This window comes from Sphaeramia orbicularis, chromosome 24 (assembly GCF_902148855.1).
Source record: "Sphaeramia orbicularis chromosome 24, fSphaOr1.1, whole genome shotgun sequence".
Lineage (NCBI taxonomy): Eukaryota > Metazoa > Chordata > Actinopteri > Kurtiformes > Apogonidae > Sphaeramia > Sphaeramia orbicularis.
The window spans coordinates 15,716,429-15,735,485 of record NC_043979.1 but is presented as its reverse complement, the minus strand read 5'-3'; the positions used below and the strand labels follow the sequence as shown (position 1 = coordinate 15,735,485).

At 40.3% G+C, this 19,057-nt stretch overlaps 1 protein-coding gene across 2 annotated transcripts; it reads right to left on the bottom strand.

Moving 5' to 3' along the window:
• Positions 1-2,018: 2,018 nt before the first annotated feature.
• Positions 2,019-17,965, bottom strand: LOC115414620 (cholesterol 24-hydroxylase-like). 2 transcript variants are annotated; one of them, XM_030127840.1, is made up of 15 exons: positions 17,750-17,965; positions 9,291-9,368; positions 9,115-9,196; positions 8,870-8,943; positions 7,668-7,754; positions 6,858-6,996; positions 6,452-6,562; positions 6,212-6,374; positions 5,328-5,390; positions 4,661-4,733; positions 4,495-4,579; positions 4,268-4,378; positions 3,882-3,970; positions 2,964-3,030; positions 2,019-2,880 (listed from the first exon to the last, which is right to left on the bottom strand). In XM_030127840.1, exons 1-15 carry the CDS (start codon positions 17,896-17,898, stop codon positions 2,731-2,733), a joined length of 1,521 nt encoding a protein of 506 aa, XP_029983700.1. In that variant the 5' UTR covers positions 17,899-17,965; the 3' UTR covers positions 2,019-2,730. The 2 variants fall into 2 exon arrangements, with proteins under 2 accessions (XP_029983700.1, XP_029983699.1); XM_030127839.1 differs by having other exon boundaries at positions 2,020-2,880; positions 5,328-5,393.
• Between the last annotated feature and the right edge of the window lie 1,092 nt (positions 17,966-19,057).

Sequence of the window (19,057 nt, the reverse complement as noted above, 5' to 3'; positions counted from 1 at the left end):
GGGGAGGTGTGATGGTGTGGGGGTGCTTTGCTGGTGACGCTGTTGGGGATTTATTCAAGATTGAAGGCAACCTGAATCAGCATGGCTACCACAGCATCCTGAAGTGACATGCCATTCCATCCGGTTTGCGTTTAGTTGGACCATCATTTATGTTTCAACAGGACAATGACCCCAAACACACCTCCAGGCTGTGTGAGGGATATTTGACCAAGAAGGAGAGTGATGGAGTGCTGCGCCAGATGACCTGGCCTCCACAGTCACCGGACCTGAACCCAATCGAGATGGTTTGGGGTGAGCTGGACCGCAGAGTGAAGGCAAAAGGGCCAACAAGTGCTAAGCATCTCTGGGAACTTCTTCAAGACTGTTAGGAAACCATTTCAGGTGACTACCTCTTGAAGCTCATCAAGAGAATGCCAAGAGTGTGCAAAGCAGTCATCAGAGCTAAGGGTGGCTACTTTGAAGAAGCTAGAATATAACATATGTTTTCAGTTATTTCATACTTTTTTGTTAAGTACATAATTCCACATGTGTTCATTCATAGTTTTGATGCCTTCAGTGAGAATCTACAATGTAAATAGTCATGAAAATAAAGAAAATGCAAAGAATGAGAAGGTGTGTCCAAACTTTTGGCCTGTACTGTATACAGGAAATATGTAAACGGGAGTAAGTATAAAAATATTTTTAAAAAAATTTGACCATAAAAGAAGTGGTATACAATCACCTGGGCAGACAAAAAAAAAAAAGCCTAAGTTGAAAGATGTACCGACCACAGACAAGATGACAAGATGCAAATAAAAATAGTAATGATAATAGATTTTTATTTATAATCAACTGCGTTGACACTAAACCATTCAACAATCAGTAGTACAATGGATGAACACATACAATAGCAGAATGCAAAGATCAGACCAGTTACATACACCCTCAGAGACCATTTAGTTGTATTTTGTTTTAAATGCTGAGAAATTAATATGTATGCTCGCTCCAACCACAGAAAACAAAGCTAGGTGGGTTAAAACAGTACTGTATAGTATATAATAACAGTATGGCAACAATACAATGGAAGAAAACATCACTTTAAATGTGACTTTACTGTGACTCATGTAAGATCAAATGAAGAACTGTTAATGGTATTCAATGTGATGTATATAATGAAAATATTTTTACACTGTTGCTCATAAAGTTGGAATCATTTTGATTTCAGACACATTCCTCTTTTTCTTCCTATTTATACACATCAGTAATCACCTTTGACCAGCTCTAATGATTATAAACTGAGTCCCAGTTACACTGGATCTATCAAGAATAAGTGACACTGTCACAGTCATTTCATGAGAGGACTTTATGTGCAACAGTGTATTTGTCATTACATTCGCAAACTAACAATCATCTTAGTCATTTTTGTAATATAAATTTGCATTTTACCCTGTAATACCACACCTGGAACCCTGCGACCATCTAGAGGATTAAGTAGTCTAAAAAATGACTGAATAAGGGAATATGTGTTTTATGGAAACATATATAAGTCATATCCTTTTATTTTTACAAATTAATGTAATATTTAATGTGTAATCCATGTGGGAATAGTACATTACATTTAAACCATTAAATAAAAGGTTATGGATTTGTTACCTTATTACAACTGCAGTAGGTAATGTATAGAGTGAGGAGCTCAGTCGCCATGGAGGAGCTCAGAGTAGAGCTGCTGCTCCTCCACATAGAGAGGGGCCAGCGGAGGTGGCTCGGGCATCTGTTTCGGATGCCTCCTGGACGCCTCCCTGGGGAGGTGTTCCAGGCATGTCCTGCCAGGAGGAGGCCTTGGGGAAGACCTAGGATATGCTGGAGAGACTATGACTCTCAGCTGGTCTGGGAACGCCTCTGGATCCCCCCCCGGAGGAGCTAGAGGAGGTGTCTGGGGAGAGGGAAGTCTGGGCATCCCTGCTTAGACTGTTGCCTCCGCAACCCGGCCCCAGATAAACAGAAGAAAATGATAAATGAATGGATGGATGGAGTAAGTAATGTAAAATATTAATTACTTTGTCATAGTAATTTAATTAATTATATTTCATTACTTTTTAACCAGTAAAGCTGCAAAATATATTTTCAAAAAACAAGCAAACAAACACTGACAAACTAAAACAGTGCATTAATGGTACAGCCCTTTTCTTTTTTCAGACAGAACATATTCAGCTCTTATATCCTACATCTATGCCTTTTCCCTCAAAATAATAGATTTGGACATCACTCCTTCGGAATCACTGACATTTTGATTCATAGCTGTGATTTCATCATCTGTAACAGTAACTGACTTTTGTATAATCTGTAATTCAATTATCTATTCCCATCACTTGCAATTAGTTATACCCCATCAACATTTACCTAAAATGTAAAGGCTAAAGGCTTGTAGGCTAAAGCAGTACACTGAAAATTATTTGATTCTTACGAAGAAAAAAACAAAAACAACTTAGATTTAGAAGTGTTAGCTCATTTATCATGTTTTAAGAGTCAGTTTCTTATTTGAAGTGTTCATACATCTGTAGACATGTTTATTTCTAGATTTAACAATCTTAATTCAACTGAAAAACTTGTCAAGTGAAATTATCTTGTTGCATGGAAAGGTATTTCACTTGTTTTGAAGACCTTTTTCCTCACATTTAGTGTTTCTATCCTGTTTTTAGACACTCTTTTTCTAAACCTATAGAGGTTCAGTGCATGGTGGTGTATGAACATTTACTGGCTGTGTTTCCTGTGTCTGATAGAGCACAACACTCCACTCTTTGGCCTGAGTGTTCCAGTGTCCACGAGGTCAAAGGTCTGTCCTGGGATGAGGGTGAAATCAAACCTCTGTAGCAGTTTGGCCATCACCACTTTAGCCTCCATCTGTAAACACCAGAACACACCATCAGATGAACTGTACAGACACCGTGTATGATGTTCCATTGGTTCCACTGCTATTTTCTTACCTGAGCAAAGTTTTTTCCCAGGCATGCACGTGGACCAAGGGCGAAGGGGTAGTAGCAGTAATAAGGCCTTGAATAGAATATAAATAGACAGCAGAGAACATGAGTAATGCCAGGACAAGAAATAGTCCCCTACACTGCAAAAATCTAAATCTTACCAAGTGTGTTTTTCTCATTTCTAGTCAAAATATCTCATCACACTTAAAATAAGACATAATCGCCTAAAGAGTAACTTGTAAGTCAGATATAAGAACTTATTTTTAGACAATAGATCTTGGAAATCTTATTTCAAGAAATCTTACCAAGCTAGTTTTCCCTTGTTCTATTGGCAGATTTTTTTTGCTTGAAATAAGCAAAACAAATCTTGAATTAAGCAAAAAAAAATCTGCCAATGGAACAAGTGAAATTGATTTTGGTAAGATTTCTTGAAATAAGATTTTCAAGATCTATTGTCTAAAAATAAGTTCTTAAATCTCACTGAAGAGTTACTCTTCATGTGTTTATGTCTTATTTTAAGTGTGTTGAGATATTTTAACCAGAAATGAGGAAAATACACTTGGTAAGATTTTGATTTTTGCAGTATAAGACATGGAGAATAAAAGCAAGAATGAAATTGAATGTTGTAATGACCCCTCTGCTGCCCCTTTTGACACCTGCTGGTCTCTGCTCCCCAAGACCACACACTGACCCTGAAAGACCTGAAAAACTTCAGTCAAAATTACTGTCCAAATTTTTCATGTCAACCCCAATTTGACCGTGAAAATGAAGGTTAAGGTCAACATCCAAAGAACCCATCTGAGAGTTTCCCAAGTTGCACCTAAATATTAAACAATGATGGAGTTTGGACAACTTAGCGGAGAGTAATAGAGTACAAACTGAAGAACAAATAGACAGACAGACAACAAGTCATGTCCTACTTACTTCGGTGCATCTGGGTGAAATCTCTCTGGGTCAAATGTCAGTGGGTCCTTGAAGAATTTGTCCATCCTTCCAGATGCATAGGAGCTAAACTGAGGTTCAGAGCAGTTTTATTCATATTAATGAAAAAGTGTAAACTTACTAAATACTCTCTTCTCTAAAATTCTATGTTCAGTTCAGTTTGTTTCAAATATGCAACAAAATAAAACAATCCTACTTCAGTTCTTAGAAATAAAACAGATTGCAAGAAAACATGAAAACTTATACATATACATGAAAACAAAATATGACTTCATTTGCATATTCAAACAGAAGAAGTATAACTTTTTTAATCCCACCCCTTCATGTTTGGTTACTGAAACAAACACATTTATAAGAGACTCACTCACAAAAGCGATACATCCTCCAGGTATGCGGATACCGTTAATGATCATGTCTTTAATTATATCTCGCGATGTACCTGGAGCCGTTGGGTAAATCCTCAGAGTCTCTTTCAGCACCTTCAGAGTGATTTACATCATTACTTTAACTGATAAGTCGCTGAAACATTTTAACAGAATTGCAATCTTAGTTTAGTGTGTCTTTGGCAGATTAACGCATAAAATAGCACATGTACCTGTGTGAGGTAGGTCAGTTTTCCCAGATCGTCATAACTAAGGTCCTTTTTCATTCCAATGACATCATCCACCTCTTTCTTCACTCTGAGAAATAAAAACACTCATTTAATTATAATTCAAATAATTCAGATATTGTGTTTTTACTGGGCTTGTATTAATATGTACCTCTCCAATATATCAGGATGTCTTCCCAGAGACATAATGCAAAAAGCAATTAGATTAGCTGTTGTTTCCTGACCTAAGATGTTACACAGAACAAGACAATAAAGATAAACAAGTTAATAAAAACAAATAGAGATCAGCTGAGAGTGGGCTAACATATGATAATGATGTCTGGACCATGAAAAAGCCAATACAGAACCAGTTAATCTGCCAATATTATGAAGGTCCCTCACCCCAAAGACACTGAAATCGCATTTACTTTTTTTTTTACCCATTACTAAACAATGTATGTGGCACTGAACATCAGGAAAACCATAATTTTTCGGCAATTCTTTTAGTATTCCACTACCTATACCACTGTCCATACAGATAGTTTATAAAATATCCTATAATAATAATAATAATAATAAAAAATAAATAAATAAATAATAATAATCAGTTATCTAATTACATTAAACATTTTAATTGTAATCTACAGTAGTCTATTGACATTAAGTTTGGAGGAAGACAGGTTTTTTTTTAAAGTTTGGGTAAAAAGTCTTTACGCGTTAGATGTCTGAATGCTAGCCAGAAAGGAAGTATAATAAATATAGGAAGTATATAGAAAGTGTAGTATCTACTACAGTATAAAACTTCTCTAGTAAAAGCAGCAAAAGAATCCCAGCCATACCAGCAATGAAGAATGTCACAAAGTTGTCCAGCATAAACTCTTCATCTTCTTTAGTCATGTTTTCTTCTGAAATAAGAGCAAAATAACAAGTGAGAAAATTACTGGACATTTGTTTATGTGTCTACAGGGTGTCCCGTAAGTCTCCATACATACGAAAAATAAACGTTTCTTGACATAAACCATTTTTATTTATATAATATGCTCTATATGACTGCCATTTTGTCGGGAACACATTTCAATGCGTGTCCTCCACTGCTGAAGAACTATAAGGAAGAAATATAAAGAAATACATGTTAGAACCATGGAATGTATTATGTCTCCTATGTATGGAGACTTATGGGACACCCTGTATATTTTGAATTTCAACTTATAAACATACAGCGAAAACCAGCAAAAGTCCGATATTAGGACTAAAGAAAGTCCATAAAGCAAAGATGTTTTAATTTAGTAATATCACATTATTTCCCAACAGTATAATTCTGTTCTCATACTCTGTATTTATTGTTTTGCAACAACCATGTTTACAGTTGAATTTAAAGTTTAAAGCTGAATTTTATGCACCATGACATACAGCATTAATTTGTCCCAAAGTCATGAATTGTGAAGAAAATCATGGGTGATTCACTGGGTTAAATGTACAACAAACTGTAAATGAGGGTGAAAAAATATCAGGTGTTCATCTAGGGCTGGGCTGGATCAAAATGACCACCCAGAACATGACTGAATGAAGGACTTTATTATCAGAATCTGAATGCCTTGGACTGCCACTCTACATTTTGGACTCACTAATAGTAAGCAGGGCAGTCATGTGTTCTTATCTGTTGGATTACCTATTTGTTTTAATGTGTATGGACAGATTTCTGTAAGTGTCTCGTAGCTACAACCTTTTCCTGCTGTTTTGATGATTTGTGTGAGGATGTCCTTGGGAACATCATCTCCGTTTTGGATGGCGGTCTTTCTGTCATGAATCCACTGAGCTCCAGTTCTACGTAACAGATGGCATGCCTCCCTCACGTCTTTAATGAACGGTCTGTTCTTTAGATTGAACTGGAAACAGGCAATAACAACACTTACACTGTAAAATTTACAGGATTATCACCATAAAACATGCTTTGAAGCCACACCTGAAAAAACACATCTCGGACAGAGTACACCATTCCTTTCAGACATGTCTCGATGGCTTTAGGGAAAGGTGAAGAGGTGTTCAGCAGGTCCAAATCAACACCAAACGCAACCTGAATACATATCAAGAAAACTATCATTTACAGCACAGGTGTCAAACCCCAGTCCTCGAGGGCCGGTATCCTGCACTTTTTAGATGTTTACCTCTTCCAGCACACCTGACAGTCGTTATCAGGCTTCTGCAGAGCTGGATGATAGACTCATCATTTGAATCAGGTGTGTTGCAAGAGGGAAACATCTAAAACATGCAGGATACCGGCCCTTGAGGATCTGAGTTTGACACCCCTGATTTACAGGCTAAGAAATGATTCACCAAAGTGCAAGAGAAGGCAGTGAAAGACGCAGTACCTTGGCGATGACATCCAGGGTAACACAGTTGACTAGTGGGAGCATCTTAACATTTCCTTTATTATCAGCTTCATCTGACAGTTTTTCCATCAGTTTCTCAGCCCTCTCATTGAAGGTGCCCATCAGACCTCTCAGGTACCTGGAAATTATGATCAATCATTAACACAGTTATTAAAGAAAGCAGCAAATGACAAGAGAGAGAAAACAACTAGTATTATATTTACAAGTCAAATCAAACAAAAAAGGCAACAGCTAATCAGTTTGAATATAGTTTTTTCTTTTGTTCAGACAAGGAATATTTTTTAGTTTTGAGATGTTACCTGCTTGACAGTTTCGACTATGACTCCAGTCTTCCTCAGAAGCGGAAGTCTGAGGAAGTATATAGAAAGTATATAGACGAGGTCCCGGTGTCACCCTCGTCCCGGTGACACCATCAACCGGGACGAGGGGGCGTACACCCTCTGTCACACCTGGGATTCCCTCCTCCAGAGACCACCCAAGGCGGAGGAGGCACGGTCGGCTCGACGGGCTCTGATTGGATCATCGAGCCGACCAGCTGATAAATGACACGTCAGCAACATGTCGGATGACGCTTCTGAGGAAGACTAGAGTCACAGTCGAAACTGTCAAGCAGGTAACATCTAAAAACTAAAAACTATTCCTTGTCTGAACAAAAGAAAAAACTATATTTACATAAACAGAAGACAAAATGAATGTCTTTAGCTAATCAGTTTGTTCATGTAACTCCAATCTCAACAGAAATCATAATGAATACAGACAATGGACATGAAATAAAGTGTAAAAACTCACAAGCTGCTGAAGGCTGGGTCCATGATCCGCCGCTGTTTATACCACTGCTCATGGTCCCGTGCTGTTAACAGACCATTACCTAAGAACCTTCAAATAATGAATAATATCCATGAGATTTTTAAGGTTCATCTAAATAACCAATATTTTAACTTGAACAATTCAACCAGAATTATATATTTGGATGTTTGCTGACCATCAAATTGACCCCAGAGGAATACCAATGCATGCAATACATGTTCAGCACATTGAAAAAATATCATGATACATTGTATGCTTAACCCTTTATCGGGCAAGTGACTATTTTTGCTAATTTCCACAAACATTACAAGACGGTGACAGTAACCGTTACAGTGAGGACAGTTAGTCAACAATCTCAGGTCCAATGCGGTCTACAGGGTCTGTAAGGTCCACCTCTGCATTAACAGTGAGTGTATCTGCTTTGTTAGGTACCATGAAGTAATGGTACTAATGTAAGGAATGATGTTCAAAGGGATAATGTGGATGTGGAAAGGTGTCTGGATCAGCACTTATGTTGGTCTAATGTTGTAAAAGTGATGTTTGAATGTTCTAAAATACATGTTCCTTTTTCCTTACATGTGTTTTTATTGAATTTTTTATATTTACTACTGGGATATTTTCTTTTTGCCACTGATGGGCAAGGACTAAATATGGTAACTTCATTGACTTTGATTTTCTACATGACAATAAGACATTTTGAAAAATTTCAAGTAATAAAGTCTTATTATGTCCTCCAATGACACTACGGTTGAATTACAGAATTTCAGAGTATTTCTATGAGTGCCCTATAAAGGGTTAATCACCTAGATAGCAAAATCATTATGGCTTAAATCTTGCCCAAAACTGGCTTGCCATTTTGGTAAGGTTCTGGGTGGATGTATGGGTCCTAAATGGCCCTTATAAGGCAAGCCAAAATAATAATAGCCAAAATTATAGCCGTAATTGTCACAGAAAAGCCCCAAATCCCCACAATCCAGCCAAAAAGTAGCCAAAACTGACCCAAAGAGAGGCTGATAATTGTCCCCATCATATTAGGAAAAATCATCAAATATGAAGCAAGAAAAAGTCAACTATTATTTTTTTGAATGATAAACACTGAATGGTGTCAAATTGACCCAAAGGATAATGTGAGGGTTAAGGGACTATATGTAGTATTTCTACTGTCAATGAAAGACTGACATTACCTTTGACCAAACAGGTTAAAGAGTCTGTTGGCGACAAATTCATCTTTGGTGTACTTTGAGGACATTAAGATTTCCTGAATTCAGAGACAACAATAAAGATAACATTGTGAATTTGGTATGAACAGTCAGGTCATTTCAACATGTAAAAAAGAAGCTGCAAGATAGGTCTACCCGGTCAACTTTATTCCAATTATTGCGCAATCATTATGCAATACAACGCAAATTGGGTGTAAGTTGACGTTTACCTTGGTTGCATCTGGACAGGAAATGCCTAGTAAAACGTAATGTAGAAGATTAATCCTGTACACGGGCCCATAAGTCTCAGACCTGGAAATAATACACAATAACATAAAGCTTTAATATTATGAATGTAAATATAAAACTAAACCTAAGTCTGGAGCATTGGTTAAACTATTCTTACCACTCAAGGAATTTCTCGTGCACTATTCCATCACCTTTCATTATCTTCAAAAATGTTGGTGAATGTCCAAAGAAAAAACTGTTACAGAAAAAATAAGAGAAAGGTAACACAACAAACATCACAAAATAACTTTGATTGTTGCGTTTAATGGTAGTATGACCTGGCTCTGATGCGTTCACTTACTGTTGTGTTTTCGTTCGTCAATGATGAGGACTCACATAGAAGTTTGTTTATACTTTACTTCGACATCAACTGAATACAGCACATAACATAGGTCCAACACATATTCCTACGCTGCATGTATACTGAACAACAAAAGAAGCGCAAGTATATTTCGGTATTGGTTTATATGGGAGTTTTATTATGAATATTGGTTTCATATGAGATATTTATATCCAGCTGTGAAGTTTACAGTGGGTCTCTCTTGCTGTCCTTGTAGCACTGAGTTGACAGTCATGGAGATGGGCCAAGCAAATATGGCGATCCTGATTACAGGTGGTCACTCGTGGTCTTCCGGATCTTGGTCTGTCCCGAGTGGTCCCTGTGTCACGGAATCATGTCCTCAGCCTACTGATGGTGGACTCGTGCACTTGCAGACGTCTGGCAACGTTGCGAGCCATTAAACCAGCATCAAGCATACCAATGCCGCGTTCTCTCAGATTATCGTTAAGGCGTGGTAATGCAGTAACTTTTGAATCTTACCATTTCTTTTTATAGCCCCCGGATAAACAAAGGGAATTGCCACTCCCATTTGTTGCTCCCACTACCATGTCACTCAAAATGTACCGCACCGCCGATACTCTGTACACATGCTCAATGGTGGACGGACGTTTTGGACTTGGACGTTTCGGCCTAGGACGTTTCGGCCTTTCGAGGGTTAGGGTTAGGGACTGCAAAAAGTGCAGTCCGAAACATCCTAGTCTGGAACGTCCTAGGCCGAAACGTCCAAGTCCGAAACGTCCTACATTCATGCTCAACACCACTCATGGTCGTGTTTGCCAGCAAACACATGCTCCAATGGTTACAACTCACTTATTGTAATGTGTATCTCAGCTGACAACTCAACAGGATAGCTGAACTCTTGCCTAAATTAACGATCAAAACTTGCATTTCTTTTGTTGTTCAGTATATATGGATAGTTATGGATCACTCCACCTAGCCTATATAGTTCCACATATCACAAAATCCCCTGTTTAACTTAATTACCTCTATAATCAACAATCACATTTAAATCTTTCTGTATACCAGAACCAGCATTTTTTTTTTTTTAATATATACATCTGAACTCGGTACTTATTATGAACCATATCAAACATAACACATGGAGGTTCTTGCATATTTAGTTCCACATCTGTTTGCATTACAAAATAGCCTCCATCCCATTACATGTTTATTTCTGAAATAAGTATATTTATCTCATCTGATCATAGAAATGTTACTACTTTTTTTTTTTATGATTATTATTATTATTTTTTTTTTTTAACAATCAGTCTCTGAGCAGTCTGTATGGCTTTCAGCTGTTACACATAGTCCTTGTAGTGAGTTGGTTTGCACACAGGCCTTCCAGACCTTGTTCGCATTGTCACGCTGGTGTCAGTCCCAGGGGCTGGTGTTTCTTGCCTGTGCTCAATGGGCTTTGCATGGTCATCATCGGTTGCTGCTGGTTCGTCAAAGCGAACTCTTTTGACAGTCTCTGTCTGATGTGGCTCCGTGTTGCGTGTCCATGCAGATGGTTTCTATTGCGCCTTATCTTGTTTCCATTTGGTGTTTGAACCATGTAGCTCCGTGGCTCTCTACATTTATGCCGGATAACTGCTGGGTGCCATGTTCGTCTTTCCTTGCTCCAGACAGTCACGTGTTGTCCAGGATGGAGAGGTGGGAGTTCCCTGTGAGAGTTGCGGTCATGGTGTTCCTTCAATGCAGTTCCTCTGTGAGCCAGTTGTTGTCGGTGTCTCTCTTTTCCTGGGTCTGTTCGGCTTGGCAGCAGGGTGGTGACTGCTCTGCCAAAGAGAAGTTCTGCAGGTGACGGCAACTTGCTGTCAATAGGTGTCGCTCTGACCTGCATCAAAGCAATGTGAAGGTCATCTCTATTTTGGATTGTTTTCTTCACTATGGCTTTGATGTGTCTTATAAGTCTTTCAATGAGTCCATTGCTTTTGAGGTAATTTTTAAACAGTTTTTTGAAGGCTTGGCCTGTGTATTGTGGTCCATTATCTGCCATAATTTCATCAGGGCGTCCAAACAGAGACATATACATTTGTATTTTCTGTGTGATTGCATAGCTAGATACTGCAGGGGGCATTTCATCCATGAGTGGATATTTGGAGTATCTGTACACGGTCAACAGGAACTGGCGGCCATTGACCTCCAATAAGTCAGAGGCTATTGACTGCCATGGCTTTGATGGAGTGTCATAGGGTATGAGGGGTTGCTTTGGATTTGCATCTTGATGTTCCATGCACGCTCTGCATGACTTACATGTTCGTTCTATGTCCTCATTCATTTTTGTCCAGTACACACTCTCTCTTGCCAGCTGGCATGTTTTCTCTATGCCTTGATGGCCTACATGGAGCTGATTCAAGATGTCCTTACACATTGAATCTGGGATGAGTATCTGTCTGCCCTTGAATATGACCCCTGACTCCACCGCAAACTCATCTCTAAAGGACCAGTATGCTCGCAGGTCTTTGGGTAGGCCCTTTATGTTCTCTGACCATCCTTGGTGGATAAGTTGTTTCAGTTCACTGAGCTTTGGATCGTCAGCTGTCTGTTTGCCCAGCGCGTCTTGCTTTTCTAGTGAAAAGTCCACTATGGTGATGGTATGGCTCTCTGGGTCTTCTATTTCCACACTGACTCCATCTATGCGCTCATCCAGCTGTATTTCACCATCATTTTCAGGGTTTGGCAACCGGCTGAGGGTGTCTGTCAGGATCATTTGTGTTCCAGGTCTGTATTTCACATCATACTTGTACCCTTGGGTCTTGATCAGCATTTGCTGGAGTCGAGGTGGTGCTGCATGCAAAGGCTTTGCACAAATGGTGACCAATGGCTTGTGATCTGTTACCACAGTGAAAGATTTCCCATGCAGGCAAGTGTGGTATCGCTGCATTCCGTACACTATTGCAAGCATTTCTCTCTCTATGTTACTGTACCTTGACTGGCAGTCTGTCAGGGTCTTTGATCCAAATGCAATGGGTCTGTCGTTCTGCACCAGTGCTATTTCAAGACCTTTTTGTGATGCATCCACTTCAAATGCCAGGGGGTGTGCTTGCATCATAGTATTTCAGACATGCATCTTCTGCAATAGCTGATTTCAACTGTTCAAAACATCTCTGGTGGTCTGCTTCCCATATCCATAATGCATCATTTTTCAACAGTCCTCTCAGGGTGTGTGCTTTGTCGGCAAACTTTGGTATACAGGCTGCAAGATATGTCAGCATCCCCATGAATCTATGCAGCTCGTCTTTGTTTTGGGGGGCTGACATTTTCTGAATGTCTCTCACTTTCGCAGTGTTGGGTTTTATGCCATTTTCTGTGTATAGATTACCAAAGAGTGATATGCTTTTCTGCTTAATGGCACACTTATCACTGTTGAAAACCATACCTGCTTCTGCTGCTTGCTCCATCAGGTTGAACGGGTTTTTGTCGTGCTCTGCTTCGTATTTTTCCACACACCACGATGTCATCCATTATGCTGACAATGCCGTGGAGCCCCTCTAGAATCTGGTCCATCTTGGCCTTGAAGAGGTCCTGTGACACACTCTGTCCAAAAGGCAAATGTTTCCAGCAGTATCTGCCAAATGGAGAGTGAAAGGTTGTTAAGAGTTGTGATTCTTCATCTAGGTGTATTGACCAGTAGCCTGCTTTGGTGTCCAGCTTGCTGAATACTGTTGTGTTTGCAGACTTTGGGTTCAGTTCCTCCACCGTAGGTATTTTGTGTGGGCACCATTTTAAGCTGGAGTTAAGCTTTTGTGGGTCTAAGCATATCCATAGGGATCCATTCTTCTTCGTACTGTATGCCAAGCTGGAGCACCAATCTGTGTGCTGTTCCACTTTCCGCAGTACATCCTGTTCAACAAGTTTGTTCAACTCCTCGTAAAGTTTGTCTATGATGTGGATGCTGCACTTTTGTGGAGGGTCTATGAATGGCTCTGCATCACTTTTCAAGATGAGTTTTGAAGGTCCCTTGAAGCTTCCTATTTTGTTAAATTGGTTTGGAGAAACTTGCTTTAGGTCGTTGCAGGTTATGATGTTCAGCACTTTTTCCTGTGGTGTGTTATGCACTTTCCCGTTTATGGTGTTCACATGCAAAGTCACGAGGTTTAGTAGTTCACTTGTGGGTAGTCCAACTACAGCTGGCCCTGAAACGTCCACAACGTAAAACACTGCATTGATCCACTTTGAGTCTTTATATTGGCATGGAATGTTTCTGGTTCCGAGACAGGGAATCTCATGTCCACTGTAGGCAGTCAGTCTCATGTTGTTCTTTTTTATGCTCCTGCCTCGCTTCCATACATTTGCCTGAATGTCCTCAGAGGGAGGGTGTTCCCTGATGCTCCTGTGTCTATCTTTAGATGAAGTGTGTGTCCGTAATCTGGAACATTAGGGGGTCTGACGTTTAGTATTGTGTAGGCCTCCTCTCTGATTTTTCTGTTATTGATACTGCGCATACACTTTTCCCTAATTGTGATGGAGTGGAACTGTTGCTGGTATAGGTGTTTGTCTGCGTCGTAGCTGTCAACCACATCTATTCTAGATTCATGTTGGGACTTGTGTCCTCTCATATGAATCTGATGCCTGGAGTGTCTGCTAGGCGGTGGGTGAGACTTACTTCTTTTCCGTGCGTCAAAGCCTTGTTTGCGTTGTTGTTGTTGCCTTGTCTGCTTACAGCATCTTGCCCAATGCCCTTTTCCGCCGCAAACGTTGCAAGTGTCACGGAATGCGGGAGACTGACGCGGCTGGTGGCTCGTCCGGCAGTTGTGGCATGTCTGCCCCCTTTGTATTGCATGCACTTTGTCGGAGCTAGACAAGCCAAGTTAAGTCAACTCTTCATTCCCTGCCAATAATGCTTCATATTTCCTCCCTTCCTTTAACACATCAGCCAAGGAGTAACCTTGAGGCTTCCCATATAGGTCGTTTCTCAGAGCATTGCATGGCATACTAGCAATTATGAGTTCAATGAGGCGTTCGTTCAGCTCTGCATCCATGAATTGGCATTTCTGCGCCAGGGTCAAGGAAAGTTACAAAGTCATCGATACACTCACCCGGGTTTTGCCTGAACTGTATTAGGTGGAGTCTGTGAATCCTAAAGTTGACATTCAGCTTGAGGTGATCCTCAAAAAATTCCATGGCTTATTTGGCGTTTTCTTGTCGTCCTCACTTAGTCCGCTAACATTCAGTCTCCTCAGTCCTTCATCACCGATACCCCGCAGGCCTTTAGATTACACCTTGGCTGGGCCGACTAACGGTGTGCCCAAATTAAATGTCCCCAAATTAGTGTCCCCAAATTAAAAATAAAAAAAGGCCAGAGCAGAGTGTAAACGAAAGTATTGACTCACTCGCCCCTGCTTTTTTCCTCCCGTAAAACACATCGGTTATAATATACAAGGCTTGTTCATAACGACAGAGAAAACATTGACAACAACAACACATATGTACCGAACAGGAAAGCACAAGTATTCATGCTTCCCGCAGAAGTCATATTTTGTGATACCGTTAGCACAAACACAGAATCCAAATGCAGAACTCCGACAACAAAAGTTAGTTCCAAAAGGTTTATTGTTCACACACAGGTGAAAAAATATAATGAGTGACAGAATCTTGAGGATAATGGTTGGGGATTTTCTCCTCAGATTCGTCCTCCGGATCGAGGGCAGCAGCCCGTCTCCCCGAGCGGTGTTAGGAGTCTTTTCCCCGACTGGGGAAAAACAAAGGGAGGTCAGGGACGGAAACAGGTCATATACAGGCAGGCTAACAATCGAGCAACAGGACATAAGGACTAGGCAAACTCACGTACCGGTAGTCAGGGCGAGAAGGTCAAAACCAGATCAGATGAGGCAGACAAAAACCGACAGGGATCAGGCAGAAGACGAAAAACCGAGGAATCCAAAACAGGTCAAAAAACAGGCAAGCAAACGAGGTCAAGTACGCTGGTCTGAACTACTGGAGTTACAAACTGGCGACTGACAGGGGGAAGAGACAGGGTTTAAATACACAAAAGGGAGGGAAGACAACTAGACACAGGTGAAGCAAATTAGGGCGGAGACAGGTAATCAGGACAGAGGTCAGGATGTGCGGGGAACAGGAAGTAAAGACGACAGACAAGACACATGAGGGAAAACTTAACAAAATAAAACAGGAAGTGACACACAAAACATAAAAGACAGACAAGACCAGACTATTGTCTGGCAGCAGGTATGACATATTTGCGCCGTTTGATTGGTCTAAATCACCCGTTTCGGCCAATGAGAGGTGATGAGAGCTTGGAGATTGACTCGTACGTTGTACGCCAAAGGTTTTCTCTCAACAACCATGCCTCGTGGGCGACCTATAAATTCAGGCCGCTCACATAACAAACGCAGTGAAACATATGACATATGAATTATCTGCCTGCATGCAGTCCTGTGATTTTGGAATTAAAATCAGCTGGCCATATGCTGATCAATACTTCTGGAAATTAGACTTGTGGAATCCATGCCTTCATACTCTTGAATATATCTGAAATAGTCTGAGAAAACAGGAATTACTGTTGAAAAATCTAATCCCGCACCCACCCCCTCCGCCGATTCCAGCATCTGATGTGCCCAAATTAAGGTAATCTAAAGCCCTGCCCCGGCAAATTTTCCTAGCTCGTTTAGTTTCATCCGTTATAGAGGGAATGCAGATACGTCACTTCCCCCCTGGGCCACGCCCCTCTAAGTCAGACTGAGTGGCAAAAACAAACCGGCTCAACATGGTGGAGCATAGCAGTAACTACAGTGAGACCGGGAAAATGTGGAATATAACATGAAATTAACGACAGTTGGACTCGACACGGATCCATACAACCTACCAAACAACAAGTGGTCTACGAACATTGATATGTGGCCGGAAATCACGTATCCTAACATTTATATGAACCTGATTTCAACACCGGGAAAATCCACAATGTAAAGCCTGAAAGCATACAACAGCCAAAGAGTTGTTGACATCCTGGTCATCATTAATTAGAGGATTACAGCTGATGAGTGCTTTCAATTCAACATACTATTGTTTTTGAGGTTTTATGTCAGTGCAGACGTATTTTCTTGGCGGTGATTGCCAAGGTAAAGGCCCAGCAGTAGTGCTCACAGTTCGCTACTAATTTACGGTAGTTTAACCCTTAGTATTGACCCAAGTGAGTGTATGATCTACTGGTACTTTTTATATTTAAGAAGAGTTAACATGAAATACTTGATACAACACAGTTACAACAGCTTTGTGCTAGAGTACCCTCTTATTTGGAGAGCTAGGTTAGCTTCAGTTTAAGCTAGTTTACAAATCATGTAGAGCACAAGGTTCAGAATCACACAATTGAAGACAAAAACGTTTCAGTTATGAAATATAGAACTAAATGACAGATGCTAATATTAAGAGCTTTACTAAGAAGTAACGTTAGCCAAAACGATATGTAGTTTAAGGTATGATTTTACACAAGAATACAGCATAAATTAACATTACCTGACGCGAAATGCCAACCTCAAATCCAGGTTTCGTTGTCTGGATTACAGTTATTTCTACGAATTGCAGCGATCCATCTGCTTCTTCCGTCTTTGGCTTTAGGTAGCCAGTAAAACAATAGCTCAGAGTGCTTTTTAAACCTATTTGTGCAATCAATGGCACAACAACTCTTCCTCATTTTTTAGATTGTTCTAAAGTTTTCGCAGTGTTCAAGCCAAAGGCTACTCATCTCCCTCTTTCTGCCACTCAGTGGGCGGAACCACGGTGACGTCACGTGCATACCCTCTATTCCCTCATCGTCCAGACACAGGCGCATTTTCTGCTTGAACAACGACAACGCTTCACTCAGATCCGTTTCGGACCAGTTCATCATGGGTATATGTGCTGCCATCTTATCGGTTTTATCTTCACTGGTTTAATGTTCCTGTTAGCTTTCTGTCGTTAGCCACCTGCTAGGCACTCACCGCGTCTGACGTTAGGAAAGTTATCCTCGGACAATTCCCTTTGTTGTGAGACTCATTCGATGCGAAGAGCATTTATCTTCATAGCTGTCATTTGTAATCCATTACCGCTGCCACCATGTTGTGTTTTCGTTCGTCAATGGTGAGGACTCAAATAGAACTTTGTTTATACTTTACGTCGGCATCAACTGAATACAGCACATAATATAGGTCCGACACGTATTCCTACGCTGTATACATATCGATAGTTATGGATCACTCCGCCTAGGCCTATATAGTTCCACATATCACAACACTTACCTGTCCCTCGGTGGTCCAGGGATGTGGTCATACTTCATATGCTTGTATTTAATGTACGCACAGAATCCGAGAAACGCCACGAACAACAAAGACAACATCAACAGCAGTAGTGTCGATGCCCAGTTTAACAGTAAATGCCATAATGTCATCGTGGCGCGTGGAGAACCGAGAGACTATAGTTAACAAGTTGAGGAGAAAGTGTTGATAACAGGACTGATTCAGTGGCTCCCGTTGGTCAACTGCGCAATAACTTCTGCATTCAGTGGGTCATGATGTAAACAAACGGTCCAACCAAGTGGGCGTAGAGTATCAAATTTCTCAGCCTTATCACAGTGTCAAAGTCTGCAAATAAACAGAACTGCAGCTGGGTTCATTTAAGGTCCACCACATACAGGAGCAGACACAGATTAAATAAAGAGAAAAGTCCAAAAACACTGGTATTATAAAATGCATTTAATTGAAATTATTGTATCATAACATTTATTACTCTACACAATTTCTAACTTTATTATAAATTCCTTTTTGTTTTTCAAAGTTGTATTTGATAGATACAAAAAAAATGCAAACAATAATTGTTCCTTAGTGACAAAAATAGAGGTGGGTAAACCCAAGTTCATCAAATCCAAGTCCTGCCATGTATTGGTTCTACCTGTTCACTTATCACAGGTGATTCCACTAATTATCCCATCTTCCTGGATGAAGAGTTGTCCTCATCAAACTAGGCTGGTTCAGTGAACAGGTTGGAACCAATACATGAGTTCACTAAAAAGTTTTCAACTGGTTCAGAACACAGCAGCAGGACTATTAACAGGAACTAATAGAAGAGAGCATATCACCTCTGTGTTCCAAGCCCTTCACTGGCTTCCAGTTGAGTTTAGAATTACATTTAAAATCCTCCTTACATACAAGACCATTAATGGTATGGGCCCTTCTTATCTCAAAGATGCTCTGGTACCGTACCATCCCAACAGAACACTTATCTCTCAGAATGCAGGTCTACTGGTGGTTCCCAGGGTCTCTAAAAGTACAGTAGGAGCTAGAGCCTTTAGTTCCCAAGCTCCTGTCTTATGGAATCAGCTTCCAGCTAATATTAAACAGGCTGACATAGTCTCTACATTTAAGATTAGACTGAAAACATTCCTCTTTGTAAAGGCTTATAGTCAGGCTAGTTAAAAACAGACTGAACCCCACAGTTCAGTCTAAGCTGCCCTAGGAGCTATAATGCTGGGGGAAGTACAGAGCACTGAGTCCTATCACCTGTTTCTGGTACTACGGACCACTTTAGTCTGTACTTATAATTTCCAGTAT

Excerpts from the sequence above, each read along its gene's own strand:
- LOC115414620 (XM_030127839.1), bottom strand. The coding sequence starts at position 17,898 with ATGACATTATGGCATTTACTGTTAAACTGGGCATCGACACTACTGCTG. Across the intron at positions 8,944-9,114 it reads CCTGTCCAGATGCAACCAAG|GAAATCTTAATGTCCTCAAA; the intron begins GTAAACGTCAAC and ends CTCTGAATTCAG. Across the intron at positions 4,580-4,660 it reads CATCCTGATATATTGGAGAG|AGTGAAGAAAGAGGTGGATG; the intron begins GTACATATTAAT and ends TTTATTTCTCAG.